At 35.2% G+C, this 27,001-nt stretch overlaps 1 protein-coding gene across 1 annotated transcript in view; it reads right to left on the reverse strand.

Moving 5' to 3' along the window:
- The window catches only part of DEUP1 (deuterosome assembly protein 1), a 104,370-nt gene that overhangs the window by 43,992 nt on the left and 33,377 nt on the right, over window positions 1-27,001 (reverse strand). Inside the window, exons 3-7 of the mRNA XM_010357360.2 lie at window positions 26,392-26,563; window positions 24,886-24,981; window positions 17,380-17,514; window positions 11,807-11,920; window positions 10,700-10,942 (exon numbers count right to left, since the gene is read on the reverse strand). Coding sequence (XP_010355662.1) covers window positions 10,700-10,942; window positions 11,807-11,920; window positions 17,380-17,514; window positions 24,886-24,981; window positions 26,392-26,563 — 760 coding nt within the window. The remainder of the gene's footprint in view (window positions 1-10,699; window positions 10,943-11,806; window positions 11,921-17,379; window positions 17,515-24,885; window positions 24,982-26,391; window positions 26,564-27,001) is intronic.

Below are 27,001 nucleotides of genomic sequence, written 5' to 3' on the forward strand. Positions count from 1 at the left end.
TCCTTGCAAAAGTACAAGAAAAATTTGAAGGCTTTCTTGATATTGATAAATCTAAAATTGTTTTTTGACCTTGAATTCAAGGTTAATACCGAATTAACACAAGAATTAGTGAACTGATTGAACTGAGATGTAGTTTTAAAATTAGTATGCTTCTGCATGAAAATCAAATCAATTATTTGTGAATGTGGGTGCAAATATTGAGGAAAATGATTCTTTGGTACTTGACTCAGTAATGGAACATTTTCAAGTTTGTTTGGAACAACTTAAGTATGTAAATCAACTTTTTAAACTGTAAAATTGTATGGGATCTAAATACAGATCAGGTACTTCAGATGAATACTTAGCATGTAATATGAGATATGTTGGAAGCATAAAATACACACCAGATTTTGAAGACTTAGTATGAAAAAAAGTAAAAAACTCAATAACTTTTTATATGTTGATTACATTTTAGAATGATAATATTTTGGATATATAGTGGATTGAATAAAATATATTGCTATGATATGTCAGTTTCATTCATTTTTCTTGACTTCTTTTAATTCGGCTAGTAGGAAAATTTAAATTATATTTGTGGCTTACATTATATTACTACTGGACAATGTTGCTCTAGCACCGTAATGACACATTAACAAGCAAACAAAAAAAGGGTAACTTTTCTGTCATAGATATTAGAAAAATGCAGAGCCATCTATTTTTGTCATTAACTTCCCATGAAAAATACTGCACATTTAAAAAAACGTGTAGAGTGTAACATAATGAATAAATATATGCAATGAAATTAAGAAGTATACTGACACATTTCAAGGTTGTGGAAAGACAAATGAGATGTGATTCATGTGAAAATTGAGATGCATCTGCATTAAAGTGTGCTATAAACAAAGAGAATTTTACATACAAGAAATGACAGTAATTCAGATGGAAATGGTTGTCTTTTTGCATTTATGTGTATGATGTGGAACACTCTGTCATGACAGTTTTGTGAAAAGGGAAGAGAAACTTCTTTCCAAATACATATATTGGTTATAGTATCAGTTACCTCCAGTTATTCCCATTTGGTAAAATATAAATTTTGTAAAACATGTTTAAAGCCCATCTGTTTAGTTAGAGGTTTGCCTAATGGTTTGAGAGGAGCGGTGATTCTAAACCTTCAAATCAACTATCATATATAAATAATTGATGTATTTTCATTAGATTTATCCTAAAGAAAAGAATGAAACGTGAGTAAAATTTGGAAATGAAACAGAGGAAAAGCTAAATTAATGCAATATATTCAGGATTTTTTCCTAAATGGATGAAAAATAGTGTTTTCCTGAGAGTAGAAATCTTTTAGACATCTTAAAGTTTTTGAACCAAATTTCCTTTCAAAATCATTTCATTAGTTCTACAACAGATTTTGTTTTTCATAAAACATGTTCCAGAATAATTTGGTTTGATTTTTAATACACGTGATTCTTTTGTAAAATATAAAATGGAGATTCTTAGTTCAAATTTAATAATGGTCCTAGATCCAAGGATAACTACATTGTTTTTTAAATGAACAAATATTTGTAAAAAAAAATTTTGGTAAGCTTCCTCATAGAAATCAGTATAGATATCAGTCACATTAAAAGTTGTTATTAGCTGGCCAGGCGCAGTGACTCACGCCTGTAATCCCAGCACTTTGGGAGGCTAAGGAGGGCAGATCACGAGGTCAGGAGATCGAGACCATCTTGGCTAACATGGTGAAACCTTGTCTCTACTAAAAATACAAAAAAAAATAGCCAGGGGTGGTGGCAGGTGCCTGTAGTCCCAGCTACTTGGGAGGCCGAGGCAGGAGAATGGCGTGAACCTGGGAGGCGGAGCTTTCAGTGAGCCAAGATTGCGCCCCTGCACTCCAGTCTGGGTGACAGAGCCAGACTCTGTCTCAAAAGCAAAACAAAACAAAACCAAAAAGCAAAACAAACCAACAACAACAACAACAGAGTAGGATGAAATTTCTCAATCAAGTGCTATCCATTAAACATATAATGTGAGTCACAAATGCAGACCACACAGGTAGTTGTTATTAGCTATGGAAAACATCACAAAATGAAGTTAGAGAATTACTAGTGAAGAATATGAGAAAAATGACTTATTTCAAAATTTTAAAAAGGGTTGATCAATTTTAGCACTATTGGCATTTGGGACTGGGCGATTCTCTGTTGTAGGGTTGTCTTGTGCACTGTAGGGTGTTTAACATCATCTCTGGCCTCTACTCATTAGATGCTGGTCACACTCCTTTCCTTGTTGTGGTAACCAAAAATGTATCCAGGCATTGCCAAATATCACGTGGAAGGAAAAATTACCCCAGTATAGAGCCACTAATTTAAATGAAAGTCATAAAAATTAGGCAATGGGTACTGCTGTTTTGCAACCTTTAGTATAAGTAAAAAGACTTCACAATTATATTGACTTCTATGAGTAGCTGGATTTTAATTTTGTTAGTTATATTCAGGAACATTAATAAATTATTAAGTACATTAATATATAAATACCATAAGGAAAAATAAAAATAGGTAACATGGACTTTCCTTAGCCCAGGCAACCCACAGAGCCTTCTCAGGTGTGCATGTAAGCCCCTAGAAGTTTGTAGAAATCTTTGAGGAGTAAGGAAGAAGTGTGGTAAGTTACATTCTGTTGAACTTGGGTCAGAAGGGTAAGTTAATTAAATGATATCAGTAAATGATAGGGCCACCTTGGCCAGCAGCTGGTTTGATTCTTCTTACTTCCTGCTACACATTGACTCCCAAGTTGCATGCATTCTCCCTCTCCTTGCCACCAGGAGTGTGTCATTGTGATTAAGTGTGAGAAGCATAGGCTTAAAGGCATTTATTTGGAGGGAGAGTAGAGATGGTGATCCTAGCTAGGAATGTTATAATAATGTTCCTCAATGTACACTCTTGCCTTGTTTGCAGCATTTTTTTCTTTTAACAAGATTCTCCATTCTACTTCTTGGAAAAATATAAACAATAAAGTTCTGAGGAGGAGAAAGGTGGAGTTCATCAAGGAAAGCATTATAGACAGAGTCAGTCATACTGCCGAGAAAGAGTTACAGAGGATCTTTTTTTCCCCCAAAGAATACTGGTGTAAAAGTAGCCACTTCTATCCCACAAGTGAGCCAAAGACAAAAGCTGACTCTCAGCCTGAAAAAGAGGATGCTCTCAGATCCTGTAAATAGGCCCAAATATAATTATTTTTGGGGATATTAAAAGGAACTCATGTTAGTGAAGAAGGTGAATCTCACTGAAGGGTAGAACCAGACTTGATAACTGGGCCTACTAGTGAAATATGTTTCATGCAAACTAAATAGAACAGAACAAAATAAGCCTGAGCAGAACATTGATTTGTATGGATCAAATCCAAAAAGACTTAAAGGAGACAAAGCAGGGAAAAATGGCAGATGGGAGGCAGGACTAACTTGCAGCTCCCACTCGGACAGACACAGCAGTAGTGACACATATCATGAACTTTTGCTCCAAGAACTATTGTAGGAACATACCAGGAGGGCCAAGAGAATCCATCGCTAGGGAAAGTGGGAGAGCACCACATCAGGGGAGCACCCCATGGGACAAAAGAGTCTGAGCAACAGCCCTTGAGCCCCAAATCTTCCATCTGACATAGTCTACCCAAAAGAGAAGGAACCAGAAAAACAATTCTGGTAATATGACAAAAGAAGGTTTTTCATCAACCCCAAAAGATCACACTAACTCACCAGCAATGGATCTAAAACAAGAAGAAATCTCTGAATTGCCAGAAAAAGAATTCAGAAGGTCAATTATTAACCTACTAAAGGAGGCACCAGAGAAAGGTGAATATCAACTTAAAGAAATAAAAAAAAAAAAAAATGATACAGGACATGGATGGGAAAATCTCCAGAGAAATACCATAAAAAAAAAAAATCACAACTTCTGGAAGTGAAGGACATACTTAGAGAAATTAAAAAATACACTGGAAAGCCTCAGTAGTAGAATTGGACAAGCAGAAGAAGGAACTTCAGAGTTTGAAAACAAGGCTTTCAAATTAACCCACTCTGACCAAGACAAAAAATAATTTAAAAAAATGAACAAAGCCTCCAAGAAGTTTGGGATTATGTTAAGCAACCAAACCTAAGAATATTAGTGTTCCTGAGGAAGAAGAGAAATCTAAATGTTTGGAAAACATATTTGAGGGAATAATTGAGGAAAACTTCCCTGTCCTTGCTAGAGATCTAGACGTCCAAATATAAGAAGCTCAAAGAATACCTGGGAAATTATCATAAAAAGATCACTGCCTAGGCACATAATCGTCCGGTGATCTAAAGTCAAGATAAAGGAAAGAATCTTAAGAGCTGTGAGGCAAAAGCATCAGGTAACCTATAAAAAAGAACCCCATCAGATTAACAGCAGATTTCTCAGCAGAAATCCTACAAGCTAAAAGGGATTGGTATCCTATCTTTAGCCTCCTTAAATGAAACAATTATCAGCTAAGAATTTTGTATCTAGTGAAACTAAGCTTCATAAATGAAGGAAAGATACAGTCTTTTTCAGACAAACAAATGCTGAAAGAATTCACCACTACCAAGCCAGCATTAAAAGGAGCTCTAAATCTTGAAAGAAATCCTCAAAATATACCAATATAGAACCTCCTTGAAGTATACATCTCACAGGACCTATAAAACCATAACACAATGAAAAAATAAGTATTCAGGCAACAACTAGCATGACGACTATAATAGTACCTCACTTCTCAATACTAACGTTGAATATAAATGGCCTCAATGTTCCACTTAACAGATATGGAATGGCAGAATGGATAAGGATTCACCAACCACATAACTGCTGTCTTCAAGAGACTCACCTGACACATAAGGACTCACACAAACTTAAGGTAAAGGGGCAGACAAAGATATTCCATGCAAATGGACACCAAAAGCAAGCAGGGGCAGCTATTCTTATATCAGATAAAATAGACTTTAAAGCAACAACAGTTAAAAAAGGTACAGAGGGACATTATATAATGATGAAAGGACTAGCCCAACAGGAAAATATCACAGTCCTAAGTATATATGCACCTAACACTGGAGCTCCCAAATTTATAAAACAATTACCACTAGACCTAAGAAATGAGATAGACAGCAACACAGTAATAGTGTGGGACTTCAATACTCCACTGACAGCACTAGACAGGTCATCAAGACAGAAAGTCAACCAATAAACAATGGACTTAAATGATACCCTAGAACAAATGGAGCTAACAGATATTTACAGTCTATGCAAGAACTGCAAATATATATTCTATTCACCAGCACATGGAACATTATACAAGAAAGAACATATGATAGGCTACAAAACAAGTCTCAACATATTTAAGAAAACTGAAATTATAGCAAGTACTCTCTCAGACCACAGTGGGATAAAATTGGAAATCAACTCCAAAAGGAACTCTCAAAACCATGCAAATACATGGAAATTAAATAACCTGCTCCTGAATGATGGTTGGGTCAACAATGAAATCAAGATGGAATTAAAAAATTCTTTGAATTGAACAATATTAGTGACACAACCTATCAAAACCTCTGGGATACAGCAAAAGCAGTACTAAGAGGAAAGTTCATAGCATTGAATGTCTACATCAAAAAGTCTGAAAGAGCTCAAATAGCCAACCTAAGATCATACTTCAAGGAACCAGAGAAACAAGAACAAACCAAACCCAAACCCAATAAAAGAACAGAAACAACAAAGATCAGAGCAGAACTAAATGAAATCGAAACAAAAAAAATTCAAAAAGCTGGTTCTTTGAAAAGGCAAATGAAATCAATAGACCATTAGCAAGATTAACCAAGAAGAGAGAAGATCCAAATAAGCTCAATTAGAAATGAAACAGGAGATATTCCAACTGATACTACTGCAATACAAAAGATCATTCAAAGCTAGTATGAACACCTTTACATGCACAAAGTAGAAAACCTACAAAAGATGGATAAATTCCTGGAAATATACAACCCTCCTAGAGTAAACCCTCCTAGATTAAACTCCTAGAAGAAACAGAAACTCTGAACAGAATAATAGCAAGCAGGGAGATTGAAATAGTAATACAGGCCGGGTGTGGTGGCTCATGTCTGTAATGCCAGCGCTTTGGCAGGCCAAGGCGGGCAGATCATTTGAGCTCAGGAGTTCGAGACCAGCCTGGCCAACACTAAAAAATACAAAAATTACCTGGGTGTGGTGGTAGGCACCTGTAATCCCAGCTCTCAGGAGGCTGAGGTAGAAGAATTGCTTGAACCTGGGAGACAGAGGGTGCAGTGAGCCAAAATTGCACCACAGCACTCCAGCCTGGGGAACAGAGCAAGATACTGTTAAAAAAAAAAAAAAAGGAACAGAAATACAAAAATTGCCAACAAAAGAAGTCCAGGACCAGACAGATTCACAGCTAAATTCTATCAAACATTCAAAGAAGAATTGGTACCAATCTTACTGACACTATTCTAAAAGATAGAGAAAGAGGGAATCCTCCTTTCAATCATTCTATGAAGCCAGTATTACCCTAATATCAAAAGCAGGAAAGGATGTAAGAGAAAAAGAAAACAACAGACCAATATCCCTGATGAACATAGATGCAAAAACCCTGAAAAAAATACTAACTGAATCCAACAGCATATCATAAAGATAATCCACCATGATCAAGTGGGTTTCATATGAGGGATGCAGGGATGGTTTAACATATGCAAGTCAATAAACACAACACACCACATAAACAGAATTAAAAACAAAAATCACACGATCAACTCAATAGACACTGAAAAATAATTTGACAAAATCCAGCATCCTTTTATGATTAAAACCCTCTGCAAAATTGGCATGGAAAGGACATACCTTAAGGTAATAAAAGCCATCTACAACAAACCCACAGCCAACATCATACTGAATGGGGAAAAGTTGAAAGCATTCTCCCTGAGAACTGGAAGAAGACAAGGATGCCCACTCTCCGCACTTCTATTCAACATAGTACTGAAAGTCCTAACCAGAGCAATCAGACAAGAGAAAGAAATAAAGGGCATACAAATCAGTAAAAAGGAAGTCAAACTATCTCTGTTGACTGATGACATGATCATATATCTAGAAAACTCTAAAGATTCATCCAAAAAGCTCCTAGAACTGATAAATGAATTCAGTAAAGTTTCAGGATACAAAATCAATGTACACAAATCAGTAGCATTGCTATACACCAACAGTGACCAAGCTGAAAATCAAATAAAGACTCAACCTCTTTTACAATAGCTGCAAGAAAAAAAGAAAGAAAGAAAGAACGAAAGAAATGCTTAGGAATATACCTACCCAAGGAGGTGAAAGACCTCTACAAGGAAAACTACAAAATGCTGCTGAAAAAAATGACAGATGACACAAACAAATGGAAACACATCCCATGCTCATGGATGGTTAGAATCAATATTGTGAAAATGACCATACTCCCAAAATCAATCTTCAAATTCAATTACATTCCCATCAAAATACCACCATAATTCATCACTGAATTAGAAAAAAAATCTTAGAATTCATATGGAACCAAAAAAAGAGCCTGCAGAGCTAAAGCAAGACTAAGCAAAAAGAACAAATCTGGAGGCATCAGATTACCAAATACCCTATATTATAAGGCCATAGTCACCAATACAGCATGATACTGGTATAAAAATAGGCACAGAAACCAATGGAACACAATAGAGAACCCAGAAATAAACCCAAATACTTACAGCCAACTGATCATCGACAAAGCAAACAAAAACATAAAGTCTGAAAAGAACACCTTGTTCAACAAATGGTGGTAGAATAATTGGCAAGCCACATGGAGAAGAATGAAGCTGGATTCTTATCTCTCACCTTATACAAAAATCAACTCAAGATGGATCAAAGACTTAAATCTAAGACCTGAAACTATAAAGATTCTAGAAGATAACATTGGAAAATCCCTTCTAGACATTGGCATAGGCAAAGACTTCATGACCGAGAACCCAAAAGCAAATGCAACAAAAACGAAGATAAATAGATGGGACCTAATTAAACTAAAGAGCTTCTACACAGCAAAATAAATAATCAGTAAACACATAACCCACAGAGTGGGAGAAAATCTTCACTAACTATGCATCTGACAAAGGACTAATATCCGGGATTGATAAGGAACTCAAACAAATCAGGAAGAAAAGAACAAACAATCCCATCAAAAAGTGGGCTAAGGACATGAATGACAATTCTCAAAAGAAGGTATACAAATGGCTAACAAACATATGAAAAAATGCTGAACGTCACTAATGATCAGGGAAATGCAAATCCAAACCACAGTGCAATACCACCTTACTCCTGCAAGAATGGCCATAACCAAAAAATCAAAAAAATAATAGAAGTTAGTATGGGTGTGGTGAAAAGGGAACACTTTTACCCTGCTGGTGGGAATGTAAACTAGTATAACCACTATGGAAAGCAATGTGGAGATTCCTTAAAGAACTCAAAGTAGATCTACCATTTGATCCAGCAATCTTACTACTAGGTATTTACCCAGAGGAAAAGAAATCATTACATGAAAAAGATTCTTTCACACGCATGTTTATAGCAGCACAATTTACAACTGCAAAAATACGGAACCAGCCCAAATGCCTATCAATCAATGAGTGGATAAAGAAAATGTGGCATATATATATATATATATATATATATATATATATATATATGAATACTACACAGCCATAGAAAGAAACAAAATAATGGCATTTGCAGCAACCTGGATGGAATTAAAGACCATTATTTTAAGTCAAGTAACTCAGGAATGGAAAACGAAAACATCATTTGGTTATTGCTCCTACTTATGTTCTCACTCATAAGTAGGAGCTAAGCTATTAGGCTACAGAGGCATAAGAATGATGTTGGGGAACTCAGGGGAAAGGGTGGTGGGGGGTGAGGGATAAAAGACTACAAATTGGGTACAGTGTATACCGTTCAGGTGATGGGTATATCAAAATCTCAGAAATCACCAATAAAGAACTTATTCATGTAACCAACCACCACCACCTGTTCCCCTGCCAAAAGAAGAAGGGAAAAAGCAGAGAATGCTTTGGTTGGCACTGGATGACCCAAAGCCTAGAGGAGAATACTTGGGAAGTACCAAGAACGACAATTTTCTTATTTACTGAATGTGAGTCTGATTTAGATTCCAGCAGTACAAAGACAGCTGCAAAATGTAAGTTTAGGTTGCCTTTAAATAGAAGGCATGACCAGTTGTCATATACTTAGGGAAGCAAAAGCCAGCAGCCTCTCAGAAGGAAAGACCCCATCACTGCATGACCCACAGTCATGCAAACGCAGCTCAGATAGTTAGAGGCGGGGCTGATGCTAAGCACTTAGAAGCCCCTAGGCACCCTCTAGAGCAGATGAAAGAGTGCTAACCTCATTTATATTAGAATGAAGCCAGAGAAAACACCATCAATGCCTTTGCTATTTTGAGACAATTTCTGGCTTCCTCTGCATTTAGTGTTTGTAGTTTAGCTTTCTTTACTGGTTTACATCTGTATTCTAACTTGTATTAGAATAAGACCTCCCTCCTTAAAGCTGGAGTTTGAGGTGGGGTATATGTATGTCTTATAACCACCTCTGAATGGGGGAGACTGGGAGCCTTGAATTCTGTCCCTTACCAAACATAGGGAAAGAGGAACATAGAACAGTAGATGCTGGCAGAGAAAGAAGTTAAAGGACTAACTCCCTATATAAACCCAAATATAATGTGGCAAGGTGGGGGAATGAGGAGTTGGCCCAAGACTAAAAAATGACCCTGGGAGTTTAAGTGGCAAAAGATCTTGGGGTGGTGTATCTCAAGGAGATGAAATGGAAGTTCTCAGGCAGTGACCTTACCTCAATCATGTATGTTAGGTAGAGCAGGGAATAGAGTGGGGAAAAGATATGCGCCAACTGTCATGGAGGAAGTGATAGAAAGAGGCTGAATATTTAGAGGTGGGAGAAAAAACCTAAAATGGGAGATAAAAGAATGTCTCAAGTACTAATGAATAAGAAATATATATTCTGTAAAGAAATGGGTAATGACCAATTTTGATGAGTGCTGTATAACCTTCCTAATGATTGCAAGAAATAGACAAAAAGAAGAAAACATTATTGAGTTGAGAAAAAAATTAATGCTTGTTAAATCATCAATCATATTTGTCAATGTGAAAGTTACCTAAAAATAAATTCTAGGTTACTGTTTGATAAATGATTATGATAACATTACCAGTGATAAATCACTGGAATCACCTCCATAGCTCTCACTGAGGTTACTAGATTGTTGAACCCTTCATGATTTCCTGTATCTTTAACCAAGGATTCTTCTGAGTCAAAGAGACACAGGGTAACAGAAAATAGTGCAGGAAGAGGGTAGTACATGGCTAAAGGCATAGAGGTTTGTTAAGTAACCACTGTTATATTGCATTTGTAATACATTATTGTTATGCCACTGCCGAACTAAAGTGCACTCTAAGTGTGGTAACATACTTATGGGATTATTGAATCTACGCATTAAGTGTGAATTACTAAGAGGAAATATTAACAGAATCTTCACATATATTAATAATAGAAAACTATCATTCTAATCCCTATATCTGTTGAGTTACCATTTATACAAGTCATGGACAATATTAGTTGAAAAACAAAAAATTAATCTTCACCTGGCACTGTCTTTGGTACATTTTCAGTTCTTGCAAGAGCTTCTGATTTTCATTTTGTAATTTATTCCTGCTTAGTGCTATCTCACTTACAGCTGATTTTAGTTTTTCAATAATGAACTCATCTCTTTCACCGATTTCACTATTGGGATCTGGGTCACATATCAAATGAGGAATTTCAGAGCTGCTGTCTTCTAAGCACTGTTTTTTACCATTTAGTTGAGTTTGGTAACTTTGTGCCTGTTTCTGAAAAACATAAAAACTGTGTAACTCAAATGAAGAATGTCATATTTAAGCTTACATGAAGTTCAAGAATGATAGAAAATAATTAGTAGGAATATCTTTAAATATGTTACTAGATAATGAAAGTTGGGTCTTTGTAATTCAGTCTTGTATTTGTTTTAAAATTTCAATTTCAGATGGCATAAAGAGAAAATATATTTATATAACCTCAGAGCAAAGATGTAGAGTAGAGAAGGAGGTTAGTGGTAGTAAAGCCATATCAAGCAAGAAAAAAATCTAGAAGGTGTAAAAAGAAAATTATGAATTCAATTATACAATGGTTGAAAAAAGTCTATAACCAAAAATAAATACAAACAAACAATTTGATTGTAGGGGAAAAGTTGTCAGTGCATGTAACAGAGTTAATAATTCCTAATGTACAAACACTTCTACACATCAATAAGAAAAAGCAAACAACACAAAAGAAAAGTGGGCAAAGTTTATGAATAGGCAATTCACAGAAAGACCAGAGAAAGGCTAAAAAGTATATGAGGAGATGCTCTGTCTTATAAGTAGCCAGGGAAATACAAAGTAAAGCAAGCAATCTTAAACTCTCTGAGTGCCTTGCCTGTAGGCATACAAAAACACATGCTATTTAATGACACAATAACAATGGAATTTTAAATAGCTCCATCCTTTGAGACATGTAGACTAAATTCACCATTAACAGATATTATATACACTTGTGACCGTACCCACCTTTGGACCTACTCTGGTTATTTGTTCTTAGTTGGCATTTCTATTTGTAAATAGATTACATGCTGAATGGTAAAGATACCAATATTTAACTTCTACTTTTGATTTAGAGAATAGTATTAGATAACTTACCTGAAACTGATTACACTTCTCAGATAATAATTTTTGTTGAGCATCTAAAGAAATCAGATGAGTCTGATATAGTATCTCTTGCTTGTCCCATTCTCTTGACTTCGCTCTAAATTCCTTTTAAAAAGTGGGGAGACAAACATATTGAAAAATATTATTCATTTTAAAGTACAACAAATAGGGCTTCTTTCATTTGTACATCTTCATTCTGAGAAAAAAAAAAAAGTAAATCCATTCTTTACCTATTAGGGAAAACAAACAAAAAGGTGTCAAATCATTCATGTTGAATTTTTTTACCATCTCTAATTTTTGCTAGGAAAACATAGAATTTGTCACTTATTGTTAAAAATGTAAAAAGTCCCTCTTATAACAAATACTTATTACTAATAAGGGAATTTTGAACAACTTTTTTTTTTTTTTTTTTTTTGCATTAGCCAGTACTTTCTATTTGTTGACACGAAATATTTTTTCCTTCATTCATTCAGTTGCCAAATTTGTTCTCTTGCTTTTTTAGAGGGTGGGGCTTGGACTTATTTAGTGACTGTTAAGGACTGAATGTTTGTGTCCCCTGCAACAAATGCATACGTCAAGCCTAAACGCCAATGTGATGGCATTATGAAGTGGGGCCTTTGGGAGGTAATTAAGTCATGAGAGTGAAGCTCTCATGAACTGGATAAGTGTCCTTATAAGAAGAGCTATGAGAGATTTTGTTTCCTCTATCTTTCTTTCTCCCTGCCATCTGAGGATACAAAGAGCAGACAGCTGTCTGTGAACCAGGAGAAGGGCCCTTACCAGAATCTGACTATGCTGGGTGATACTGGTTTGGCTCTGTGTCTCCTCCATCCAAATCTCACATTGAATTGTGATCCCGAGTGTGTGTGTGTGTTAGCAGGGGCCTGGCGGGCATGGGGGTAGTTTCTTTTTCTTTTTTTTTTTCTGTTTTGAAATGGAGTCTTGTTCTGTCGCCCATGCTGGAGTGCAGTGGCACGATCTTGGCTCACTGCAACCTCCACCTCCCAGGTTCAAGCGATTCTCCTGCCTCAGCCTCCTGAGTAGCTGGGATTACAGTCACATGCCACCACACCCGGATAATTTTTTGTAATTTTTAGTAGAGACAGCATTTCACCATGTTGGTCAGACTGGTCTCAAACTCCTGACCTCGTGATCCGCCTGCTTCAGCCTCCCAATGTGCTGGGACTACAGGCGTGAGCCACTGCGCCTGGCCTGGTGGTTTCTAGTAGTTTAGTACCATCCCCCTAGTGCTGTCTCTTGACAGAGTTCTCATGAGATCTGGCTGTGTAAGTGTGTAGCACTTCCTGCTTTTCTCTCTCTCTCTCTCTCCTCCTGGCCACATTAAGACATGCCTTCCTTCCCCTTTGCCTTCCACCATGATTGTAAGTTTCCCAAGGCCTCCCCAACCATGCCTCCTGTATAGCCTGTGGAACTGTGAGTCAATTAAACCAATTTTCTTCATAAATTACCCAGTCTTAGGTAGTTCATTATAGCAGTGTGAGAATGGATTAATACACAGGCACTCTGATTTTGGACTACTAGCCTCCAGAACTGTGAAAAATAAATGTGTGTTGTTTAAGCCACTCAGTTTATGCTATTTAGTTATAGCAGCCTGAATTAACTAAGACAGTGACTTTGCCCCTTGTGGCCATGGCCAGGCCTCATTTAGGCAGTACCAATTGGTATACCTGGGAAAGAAATGGTAGAAGTAGGTTGATAAAGCAGGATCAGTTCTTTTAAGTTTTTGCTCAAGTAGTGCAGTTATACAGCATGATTATCTGTTCACATCTTAATAACGTAAGCAAAGGATATAGCTCTGGGGATGCCAAAGAAGACATTGCTGCTTCTCCATTTTGCCTAGGGCTATTTATATCCTATCTTTCTGTCCAGTCTTTAAACAACTTGAGGGTAACAGCTGTTTATTAGTTTTGTAACATTCACAGTGCCTGACAAAGTACCAGGTGCCATTTACACTACATGAATGTACAAACAAAAACATGGTACAGTATTAGCATTTCCTAGAAATTAACCTTCTCAAAAAATTTTGTAAAGAAAACAACATGGTTGGAAACAAACTCCATAGCTATTAAGTCCATGACTATATATTATTGCATATAGAAACATGGCAAGAATGTAGTGATGTTTTCAACCCTCAATTCATTAATATTTATTGAGCAGTTAATGTCCACCAGGTTCTGTGGAAAGAAGAAAATCTGGAACTATTTCATAATTTAAAAAATTTTTTTGAAAGAAAAAATCAAGGAATATCTAATAAAGTAGGGAAATGTACACACAAACAAATAATTTTACAATTATGTCAGTATGTTAAGTACAATAATGCTGACACATAAAAGCCATGCAAATGATATTAAGATTATCTTAGCTATTTCCCATAATCTATCAAATCGGAACAGTTCATTATAGTCAGAGTGGTTACTATTGTTTTGAAGATGGCTGAAATGACTGGATTGGCAATGCTGGAAAACAAATGCTAATTTAGAGAATGAAAGCTTTATTTTGTTAAAATGAGAAGAACATGGCATTTCATATTTTCTATACAGAAATAATTTTAAAGTACATTTAAGGAAATTTTAGTTTTTAAAATCCATAAGTACCTAATCAGTGAAGGAAGGCTATAAATTAGGAAGTTTTTACAGTAATGAAAGGGAGGTGACCTGATATTAAGTGATGGTATTAAGGTTGATGAAGTATGGAAAGACCCTCCATATATAACAATAGCTCATGATAGACTATATTTACTATGATAAATGGAGATAGTCCATTTAAAGTTATTGACTTAGATTCTGACATTCAACATACAAAAATTAGGTACATAAAAACAGGGTCTTTAGCAATAATGGCAAATTTATAAAACTAGGTTCTAGTAGAAAATAGCTAACATTTCAAATTAATGCAATCTAGATTTTAAAAATTTCTGTTTACTTTTAATTTAAAAGGGAATCTTTGGATTTAGAAGTCAAATTTTGGGTAAGGTTGACTTAAGCTGTTCATATGTTTTAGATAATACAAATATTTAGTATTTCTTACCCATTAACCTCAAATAATCTTGACAATAAATATTCCCCAGGATGTTTTAGAGGCAGAAGCATTAACCTCAACTTCTTATAAATACTACAACAGGTAGAAGTGAGGCCAAGAATAGCTAGAAATGTGTGTCACAAACATATCAGCAGGTGCTTATGACAATCCTGGCTTCCTTATTCTTGTCAGATGTACTGGTTTCACAACTAGCAAGTCAGTGCAATACATGCAATGGTATGGAACCATGCAGGGACCTAGAGAGCTTCACAAGGGTTTTTATAGAGACTGGAGTTGTCACAGTAGGCTTCAGAGGGTCTGTAGACTTGCCCGGACCTCCAACAGTAAGTTATTCATGGCTGGAAAAGTTTTTCTGGATCTTTAAGGTTGAGAGTGGATCAGGGTCATTAAAATTAGTTTCTCTTGATAGCTGTATTAGATGTTTTAAAAAGCCCTCTAATAAATATTGGAGATGGTCTTTAGTGATTACTATATGTTAGAGACCTTTACCTGTAAAACGGTTTTAACTTTTTATTATGAAGATTTTCATACATAGAGAGTAAAACAAACCTCCATGTACCCTTCACCCAGTTTAACTACCATCAACTTAGTCCATCTTTACTTCTCCTATCTCTCCACCCTTTTTTTGTTGGTATATTTTAAGGCGACTTCTAGACCTCATGTGTTTTCATCCCTAAATGCTTCAGTGTGCATCTAAAGTTTTTTCACCATAACAACAACGTTACACATAAGGTATTTTAAACCCCATTTACTGATGACAACATGGAATCTTGGTGAGGCAAACAACTTCCTGTAGGTCACAGGGCAAACACATGAGTCAGGTAAGGCCTGTTGTCAGTTATCAGTGATCATGTTCTTCAACTACTACATGTGGTACACTGCTGTTACTATACTGCTATTAAATGCCTCCAAAGGAAAAACAGGTTTACCTGCAGACTAAAGCTGGAAGAGCCTATCTCTTACACATTAATTTATCAGATGGCTATAAGTAAAAACAGGTACCTGAAGTGCTTTTATAATTATTTCAAGTTAAACTATATATCTGCATAGAGTCCTTAAAAACTTTTGTGTAAGTACAAACATATCAAAACATTTTGCTACTAATTTCCACTATAATTTCATTACATATATATAATGTAAATATTTAGTTTCCTAAATGTAAAATGTGCATACACAAGGTATCTGATAATAACTTAAGGGTTTTTTTTTGTCTGAACAATGTTTATTAATATAGTTCTCCCACAAAAGCCCATGAAAAGCCGGTCAAATGGATAATTAATGACTCAATGTCTTCATTTTCAGTGAAAGCACATGTATATTACAGTGCACATCTATCAGCATCTTCCATGAGCTCAGGATATTTCTGAAGCCCTACTGGTTATACCACTGTAAGAGCCTGGGAGTACAACACACTGCATTTTCCTAGAGGGTCAACTTAGTGATGGTAAGTTTGTTTTTTAAAAAAACTATGTATTATTCAGAAGCATTTAAAATGTGCTGGACTTTTAAAGATTAAAATCTAGGACTTCCTACAAAGTTCTTATAATAAGCCGATTTTAGGGCTGTGATCCCGGATTTAATTTTTTTCTGCTCTTTAAGATATTTTAAAATAGAAGGACTTGTTAATTAAAGAATAAGATGAAAAAGTGCTAGCAAGGGGAGGGATGCTGGGGTTTAGAGCTTGAGAAAAATGGAAGAAATTAAGTGGGATATACGTAAGGGTCAACTTGAAGTCAATTAAACAAATAATAATTGAGCAGTACTCGGAATCCAGGTAAAAGTAGATGATAGGAATTTATAGTGTAATCTTTCTGCTGTTCCATGGCTTGTAGGAGGAATGCTCAAGAACACAGGGAAGAAAAATAGCTGGTTTGTTTTTTCCAAGGTTGGAAAACGAAGAAGATAAGAATAAGTGCATCAATGACATAGTGAATTTTTAAAGTTTTTTGTTTTTAATTTTTGTGGGTACATAGTAGATATATACAGTTATGAGGACATAGTGAATTTTTTTTAGAGACCAAAATTTTAGAAATTCTGAGTGCTATGGGGCAATTGAATTGGAGTGACACTATGCCTTTAAAGAAAAAAAAAACATGAAACTTCAAGCCCTGTTTTAAAAACTGTGATGAGGCTTCACTGGGATTTAAGTACCTAACAGCTAAATGGCCATTAAAAGATTTATTAGATATTCACTTTAACTGACCCCATGGGTGTCCTTCAATTTTACTCAACAGCTGGAGTTTCATTTGACTTTTTGGCTCTTTTCTTTTTTCTCTCCCAAAATGCTGTTATATAGTAAAGATGTATACATCAAAGTGATGTTTTAATTCACTAAGTGCCTGAAGGGAAAGTGCACTAAGAAAATATATTCAATGAGAAGTTAGTTTGTAATAGTGTTTATTACCACAACTGAAGACACCATTGTGGACACTAGAGACAAACAGCCCACAACAACAGGGATCAATCTTTAATACACATAAAGAATCTAAGATAATATATCTCACCTCTAATTTCTGGTTCAAATTGCTCAGTTCAAAGGGTAATTCTTCTTTAAGGTGTGGTAATTCTTTTCGTGGAACTTTGTTTTGTTTCATCTGATGTAATCTCAGTTTTTCAAAGCTATTTGTTAGTTTGGAAAACTGTAAATCACAGAAAATGTTAACATTTTACTATTACCAATTATTTCTAACCTGATTTCACTATCTCTTTTCCTGTGTACCTCTTTGAAAATTTAAGTCATGATTAGAAAGTGCAGTAAAGCTTAAATGTTTCAATTAGTGAAGACAGAACCAGTTATTAAAACTAAATTATTGAAGCTGAACACAATTCAGCTTTCATGTAAACTCGAGACTTCATTAACTGCACAGTTAAACAATGATTCACTTGATAAATGGCTTGTTCAATTTTGTTTTAATCATACGCAGTAAAGCTGACAATTTTTTTAAAAAACAAGTTTTTTCTTACTTTTAGTTAGTGCCATCTTGTGTTAACAATTTTAAATCCAGTAACTCAATCTACAAAATAACTAGCTTATACCTTATTTAAGAAAACAGAATATATATTAATTTAAAAGATGTACGTAACATAAACCACTTATTCATGTGGATACATTTAAATAAATTTTAATATCAAAATTGATCTAATATTTTTCTTACTGATAATTCTTTTTACAACTTTGTATTGTTTTTTCCATTTCCTGTTCTACATTCAAATGGTAGATTCAAAATAGCATATTTATGAACATTTGTGAGGAAATTTCTATACTCATGTATCTGCTTTCAAATGTGTCTTATTTACACATTTTATTTTAAAATAATTACAAGTTTACAAGAAGTTCCAAAGTTATTACTGAGGTCTCAGGTTCTCTTCACCTAGTTTCCCCCAATATTTACATCTTATTGAACTACAGTACATCAAACCCAGGAAATTGAAATTGGATCAATATATGTATATAGTTCTCTGCCATTTTATCACTTATATAGATTTATCTGACTACAACCACAACCAAGATATAGAACTATTCTGTCACCACAAAGATGTCCCTCATGCTATCCCTTTAGAATCACACTTAATCCCCTCATCCCCCAACCCCTAATCACTGAAAACCACTAATTTGTTTTCCATCTCTATAATTTTGAGAATGTTATAAAAAGAAATCATACAGCACATTAACTTTTGAGATTGTATTTTTTTCACTCAGCTTAATGTGAGATCCATGCATAAATCAACAGTGGATTCCTTTTTAGTGCTGAATCATATTCCATGGTATAAATGTATCAGTTTGTTTAACCATTCATATACTGAGACATTTTGATTTTTTCCAGTTTTTGCCTACTGTAAATAATGCTACGAACAATGATGTCTACTTTATCAGATATTAAAGTAGCCACTTCTGCTTTTTTCCTCATAATTTTAAATTGAGATATAATTCACCTGCTATAAAATTCACCTGAATAATATTCCATTGCATAAATACACTACATTTTGTTTATCCATTCATCAACTGATAGAAATGTGGGTTGTTTCCACTTTGAGATATTATAAATAATGCTGCTGTGAACACTTACATAGAAGTTTTTGTGTAGATATATGTTTTACTTTCTCTTGGGTATATACCTAGGAGTGGAATTGTTGGATCTTATGGTAACTTTAAGTTTTTGAAGAACAGCCAAATTGTCTTCCAAAATGTCTGCACCATTTTCCATTCCCATTCACAATGCATTGGGTTCCAACGTCTCCATATCCTCACCAACACTTGTTGTTTTCTATCCTTTTTATTATAACCATCCTAGTGGATGTGAATGGATATTGTGGTTTTGGTTTCCATATACCTAATGACTAATGATGTTAAGCATTTTTATGTGCTTATTGGCCATTCGTATATCTGCTTTGGATAAATATCTATTCAAATATTTATTCATTTTAAAATTTGGTCATCTGTCTTTTTATTATCAATTAGTAAGTTATTCATATATTCTAGATACCAGTCCCTTATCAAATATATGGTTTGCAAATGTTTTCTCCCCATTGATGGGTGTCTTTTTAGTTTCTTGATGGTGTCCTTCGAAGCATAAAAGTTTTAAAATTTTAATGACATCAAATTTATCTAACTTTTTGTTGCTTGTGCTTTTGGTGCCATATCTAAGAAACCATTGCCTAATCCAAGGTTATGAAGATTTACTCCTATGGTTTCTTCTAAGAGATTTTTAGATTTAGGTTTTACATTTGGATCTTTGATCCATTTTGAGTTAATTTTTGTCTATGGTTTAAGGTAGGGGTCCATCTTAGTTCCTTTGCATAAGGATATCCTCTTGTCATTGCACCATTTGTAGAAGAGACTAATCTTTCTGTATTGAATTATCTTGGCACCACTTCTGCTTTCTTTCTATTAATATTTGCATGGTATATTTCTCCATCTTTTTAATTTCAACTTGCCTATACAGTTATATTTGAAGTGAGTTTGTCATTTTTTTATTTATTGTCAATCTCTGTCTTTCAGTTGGTGTATTTAGGCCATTTCTATTTAATGTAATTATTGATATGTCATGGCTTAAGCCTTTTTTTGCTTCCTGTTTGTTCTCTAGGTTTTGGTTTCTCTATTTTCACTTTCTTGTCTTCTTGTGAATTACATAAGCATTATTTTAGAATCCATTTTATCTATAGTGTTTTTGAGTATATCTCTTTGTAGATCTTTTTTAGTGGTTGCTCTAGGCATTACACTGTATTTACATAATTAATCACAGTCTATTGGTGTTTGACATCTTTCCAGTTCAAGTGTAGAAATCTTACTTTCCTTTATGTTCTTTTACTCTGTTCCATTTATAACACCATTATCTTAGTGTTTCCTGTAGGTATACTGAAAACCATATTAGACATGGTTATAATTTTTTGCTATCAAAAAATTTAGAAAATACAAGAGGATAAGGAGAGTCTATTGCATTTCCCTTCATGTTTTTTACTCTTTTTGGTGTTTTTACTTCTTCGCTGATGTCTTAAGATTCCTTTTTAATCATTTCTTTTCTGTTACGAGACCTTCCTTTAGCCATTCTTTTAGGGTAGGTCTGCCAGCAACAAATGCTTTTAGTTTTCCTTCCTTTGAGAATGTTTTAATTTCCTCTTCATTCCTGAAGGGTGTTTTTGCCAGACCTAGAATTCTGGGTTGAAAGCTCTGTTCTTTCAGCACTTGAAAGCCTCCATCATTTCCAGAGAGAAAGCCACCATTATCAGAATTGGTTTTCCCTATAGGTAAGGTTTCATTTCTCTCTTGCTGCTTCCAAGATTTTTTTCTTTGTCTTTTGGTTTTCAGAACTTTGACTATGATGTGTCTTAACACAGCTGTCTTTTGATTTATCCTGTTTGAAGTTCACTCAGCTTTTCAATCTGTAGGTTTACCTTTTTTTTTTTTGGCTAAGTTTTGTAACTTTTCAACCATTATTTCTCTGAATGCTTTTTCACCCTCCCCATCTTTCTCCTCTCCTTCTGGATTCTCTAATGATATAAATTTTAAATTGCTTGTTGCCATACTACATGTTCCCAAGGTTCATTTTCTTTTACTCTTTCTCTCTGTTGTTCAGATTGGGTAGTTTCTATTGTATTATCTTCGAGCTGATTCTTTTCCTTCTCTCCTCTTCATTCTGCTTTTAAGTCCCTCCATTGAGTTTTTAAATTTGGTTATTATAGTTTTCAGTTATAAAATTTCTAATTGGTTCTTTATATTATTTATTTGCCAAAGCTTTATAATTTTTCATTTATTTCAAGCCATATTTGTAATAGTTCATTGAAATATTTTTATAACAGCTGCTTTAAAATCAGATAATTCTAATGTGTGTCATCTTGGCCTCGGCATCTGTTGAGTGTCTTTTCTTATTCAAGTTGAGATCTTCTTGGTTCTTTCTATAATGAATGATTTTTATTGATACCTGGACATTTTTGTGTATTGTGTTTTGAGACTCTGGATTTTATTCAAATATTGTGTTTTAGCAGTCCTCCTCTGACAATTTCTGGAAGGGAAAATTGGAGTGCCACTCCATTACTGCCAGGAGATAGTGGATGTCCAGGTCTTCACTTGGCTTCAGTTGGTATCCAGTGGGAGGTGCTCCTTATTACTGCTGATTCCAAGTGGGAGTTCAGGCTCCCCACTAGTCTTTCACTGATACACTTTGATTGAAGGGTCATGGGTGCCTTGTAACTATTCTCTCTTTTATTTTTTTTTTTAAGACGGAGTCCCGCTCTGTTGCCCAGGCTGGAGTGCAGTGGCCGGATCTCAGCTCACTGCAAGCTCCGCCTCCCGGGTTCCCGCCATTCTCCTGCCTCAGCCTCCCGAGCAGCTGGGACCACAGGCGCCCGCCACCTCGCCCGGCTAGTTTTTTGTATTTTTTTAGTAGAGACGGGGTTTCACCGTGTTAGCCAGGATGGTCTCGATCTCCTGACCTAGCGATCCACCCGTCTCGGCTTCCCAAAATGCTGGGATTACAGGCTTGAGCCACCGCGCCCCGGCGTAACTATTCTCACATGGCCTTCAGTGATACTATAGTGGGGGTGGGTGAACTTGTCACCACTAAGCAGTGGTGACTCCTCAACAGCCTTCCTATAATAACACCCGAGACTGGAGAGGGAGGGGTGCCTCCTTACCACCAGGTAGGTGTAGAAGTCCAAGCTCTCCACCATCACCATGGGTTGATGAGGGCCTTGTTAATATCTAGTGAGGATGAAAGTCCTGGTTCTCCATTCAGTCTTCCCAGACACTACCCAGGAAAGAGGGCCAGGGTTACCTTGTTACAGCTTAGTGAAGGCAGAAATCTAGGTTTTTCCACTAAGCCTTTGTAGGTGGCAGTGGGGCTGCAGTTTGTTTTCTTTCTTTCCCTTTCTTTCTTTCTTCCTTCCTTCCTTCCTTCCTTCCTTCCTTCCTTCCTTCCTTCCTTCCTTCCTTCCTTCCTTCCTTCCTTCCTTCTCTTTCTCTCTTTCTCTTTCTTTCCCTCCCTCCTCCCTCCCATCCCTCTTTCCTCCCTTCCTTCCTGCCTTCCGTTCCTTCCTTCCTTCCTTCCTTCCTTCCTTCCTTCCTTCCTTCCTTCCTTCATTCCTTCCTTCCTTCCTTCATTCTTTCGTTCTTTCTTTCTTCGTTCCTTTCTTTCTTTCTTTCTTTCTTTCTTATCTTTCTTCTTTCTTTCGTTTTATGAGGCTGGAGTAGAGAGGTTGTTATCTAAAAGTGTATTATCTTGCTAGGCTGTCTCTCTTCTGGAATTTTGGATGGAGACAGCAGACTTTCCTTGGGGCTCTTTTTGTTTGTTTGCACCCATTGGCATAACTGGGTTGCCTGCTTCTGTGTTACTCAGTCTGAGATATATGAGGCAAAAACAAATCCTAGGGAACTCACTATTGTGACATTCTTTGAGTCCTAAGGTCCTTAGCCAATCTGTCTCTTCTCTCCACTTCTCAGAATCTTATTATATAAATGATGTCTAATTTAGTAGGAGGATAGGGAAGAGTATATCTATTCCAGAAGCAAAAGCCTCAAATATATGTATTTAAAATTATAGTTTTATAATGGTTAGAAGGAAAAAAATAACTCCTTTTTAAAAGGAAAGCAATTTCTAAAAGGAAGCTTTGACAGAGTTGAGTTATTCAAGGCACAGTGTGGTAAAGTGTATCCTTAAGATGTTTCAGGAAAATGAAATTGTAAATAAACCAGAAATTTCAAAGGAGGAACCTGCAGAGTGAGCTGGCAGCAACAAAAGCGTATTAGCCACAAGATACCATTTTCTGCTTAGAAAAACAGCATATTACTAGCTTTATGCAAAGCAAATCAAGTACATAGTACTTTTCTTTTTCTCTCTTTTTCCCTACTTTCCTCTTCCTTCTCCTTTGCTCTCCTTCCCTTTCTTCCTCCTTTTCTTTTAACTAGAGAAAAAGAGAAGCAGAAAACTGCAGTGAAAACAGGTGGCTCTCAACAATAATGTAGCACTCCCAGTGTATTCCATGAAACCCCTGTTTACAGTAGTATTAGGTTTTAGCTTAAATAAATAAATAAAGGAGAGCTCCATTGTCCAATATCTTTGGAACATGATGGAATGGAAAGGCTAAATCAGTTTGTTTAAGGCAGGACTTCTTATGGCCTGTAATATGCTAATGTGTACCCTTAATCTCCAGGAGGGGAGGAGTCTTAACTTGGCCAGCATTAGCTTAAACAGCATTTCCTAAACTCACAGTGTTTTCCATAGAACAAATTTTTATGAAGTTACCATAAAGATATTTTTTGGTTAGCACTGAAAACCAGCCATCAGCCAAATAATAAAATAGAACTGCAAAGCATCAAATGGCAAGGATTCATATATTAAATGACTGCTTGGTGCCTGTAAACAAAGCCAAGAACTTTTTAACAAGAGGAAAACATACCCAAACAGAAATGAAAGATTTGGAAAGCAGTGACTGAACTGGTTAAATACAACTTAGAGATGGCACCTAACTTATTTCTAGATTTCTGTATTTCTAGATTTCAAACCTACTACAGATTGTGATCTCTTTATTTATATTGACCAGTATATAATGATTTAATGTTTATGTTGTTGTTTTAGAGCCTTATCTTCATAGAAAAAGAAAGGTTGAGTTGACTTACATGCTAAATGCTCAGAGTCTAAGCTAGTAAAAGCCATATATAATTTCATAACTCAAGCTACCATATAGTGGCAGTTACTTGAACTGTAGGCAAAATGTTTAGGTAGACTAAGAAGTAGTCTTGTAAAAGCATCTGTTAAGTGGCATCAAATGTTTCATATTCCATTCTTAATGGCTTAGTTACCTCCCTAAAAGGTATTTTAAAAGGATCATTAACTACTTTAGGCTCCTTTAACTAAATTATCATATGTGAAATATTTGTACTCCAAAAAAAGTTGGTTGTAAAGTAAAATTTCATAATCAAACCATATTTCCCATTGATTCATTCACTAAGTTAAGCAAAGATATAGCATTTTGGTTGCCTTCTTTGTGTGAAGATACAGGGTTAAGTGAAAAAGAAATCTGTATCCTCAATACATATGAAGAAGCACTATCATGTAAGAAACAGTGCTACCAGTAATAAGGCAATAAAGACCAGTTTTATTCTTTCAATTATCTATTTCATAATCGCAAACTTCCATATTTTAAATTATCACAGAATTGAGAACATCTTTATTAGATAGGAATAACCACAAAAGATAATTTTTTTGTTGTTGTTGCTCACAAAATTATTTTTTTGTGAGCTAATTGTCATTTAATTCATCAACAAGTCTCTTGAGAAACAGAAAGCCATTTGTCTAGTACTGTGCTAACAGAGGTACAGAAGGTATAGCAAGCCAACAATCTAGTAAGAGACAAAATCAATGCATATAAAACAGGGAAAGACACGACCAAGCTTATAATTAAAACACAAGAACATTTATTTATACTAAAAACAATTAGTTTAAATAAAATTAACACAACTCTATAGGTCAAAAACATATCAAAATGTGTGATATTAAATTATAATATTTTCTTACTTGAGCCTTTAGGCTTTGTAGTTGTCCTTCATAATTCTGAGTCATTGCTAAATTACATTTTTCCAGACTGTCCAATTTCTGTCGAAGCAACCCTACCTGCGTGAAGAATAAAATTTAATTTTGCTTTTTCTAAATTTTGCCTGACAAAATCAGAAAATGTGCAAAAGAAAAGAACAATTCAAATAAAATGGCTGTACCAAACCAAGAGTAAATATTTGTACTGCACTTCTTAAAATAGCTATCAATAATTAAATTCACAAAAACCAAACACTGCTAGCACTATTCCACAAGGTACACATTAGGACAGTACGGATGTTTAACAAAAGATCCTTATCATCATCACATTTAAAATTCAGGGTTAGAATTTACTTTGCATTGTCCTTTTGGGAGGCTATGTCATCATTACTCAGGCAAAACCTCTACCAATATAATTCAGCTTTTGTGTTTTCTCCATTACCTTCAAGAGGATCTCTGTTTTAGTGGTATTATGAAATAATTGTTACATTTTTGTAACAAGTAATACATTAAAAAGAAAAAGAAAATTGTCTAAGAGCAGTTCCTAAGGATTTGGCTTATATAATTTGTCTGTTTAAAAGGCAGATGAGGCACTTGCTTACATATCTGTGTCAGTATACATATAAAAGCCAGAAGAAGAAGAATGCATATGCCATGTCTGATGACCTACCTCTACTGTGAAGGAAAACTAGATGCCAATAACTAAGTTACCTATGCCAAACAATAATATAGTTAACTACGCCAAAAACTAGGTTCCACTGAGAAGTCAATAAAGGTAGAAAAATGGCTGATGAACAAGTTAACTAATGATGTTTTTGTTATAGTATATAACTAGCAAACATTTCTCTTAAACATTTCTTTTTCCAAAAGAAAAATTCATAGACACGAAGTCCACATTAGATAAAACGTATGATTTTCCTGAACTTCTTCACAGGCCCGAGAGCACTCATATATTCTTTTATGACCACCAGCTTGGCAGTGAGCAGCCTAGAGGGACTGAGGGAACTCCTCTTAAGTGGATGTCCCAGGTATACACACACACTCCTTTACCAAACTCTTTTCTCCTTTGTCCTATAATCAATTTTTGACATGTTACTTCTATTTTTTCCAGCATATTCAAAGAAGCAAATGTTACTGAACTCTGCCTTGTCCACAGTTTTGATGACTACTTCTTTGTTTCTACAGCAGCAAACGTACTTACGTCTTTACTTGCAAACAATATTTTACATATATGTTAAATATTTGCTTACTTTTACAGATGGCATTGACACTACATATCTGTCTCTATCAGCAAATATCTATGGATTTAGGTTCTGATTGTCACTTATTTGATATAATACATTTAGCCTATAATTTGCTGACAGAATTTCAAGCAATAAAGGCTGTTGCTGATGCCTGATAAAAAGTATGTATAATAAAAATATATTCTGATAGAATACTATGTATAACAATCTGATGAATTAGCAATTTGTTAACATATGTATTCAGTACCTCTTGACCTTTCTGATCCAAACAAGTTTGTGCATTTGCCAATTCTTGATCCCGAAGATCTAATCGTGTCTCCAAAGCCCGCATCTTTCTTTCCCAGTCCATTTTTTTGTTGCTTACCATGATGTCAATTTGTTCCATTAATTCCTGAAGCTCAGCCTCACAAGGAGAAGTTCTGGCAATTGTAGGAAAGTAAAATACATTTTAAGGTAGTAAAATGTGAGGGCAAGAAAAATTATTACATTGCTCTGCATAGCTTGATCATTATTTCCTGAAATTGTTCAATTATTTAAATGGGAATAAGTTCAAAAGCTGAAGGTTAAATTTTAAAATTAATAAAGCGAATTTCAGAGCTAACAGTGTATATATACTTAATTTTTTAAAATAACATTTTTTAGAGTAGGCTGATTCTAAGGAATATGCTAATTAGGAAAAATTACAAGACTTAGCTTCAGGATCAATGCTCTTCCATATAGGCATACATGTACCTATCTCTATCATAACTTCAGAAGGTTTGACAGAGGCAGACTGGGATATCATTCATGTCTGTTAAGGATAGAAGAGCAAGCCTGGGCTAGGTAGGACCAGATTCAAGGGTACCAACTGGGCTATA

The sequence above is a fragment of the Rhinopithecus roxellana genome, chromosome 15 (genome assembly GCF_007565055.1).
Source record: "Rhinopithecus roxellana isolate Shanxi Qingling chromosome 15, ASM756505v1, whole genome shotgun sequence".
Taxonomy (NCBI): domain Eukaryota; kingdom Metazoa; phylum Chordata; class Mammalia; order Primates; family Cercopithecidae; genus Rhinopithecus; species Rhinopithecus roxellana.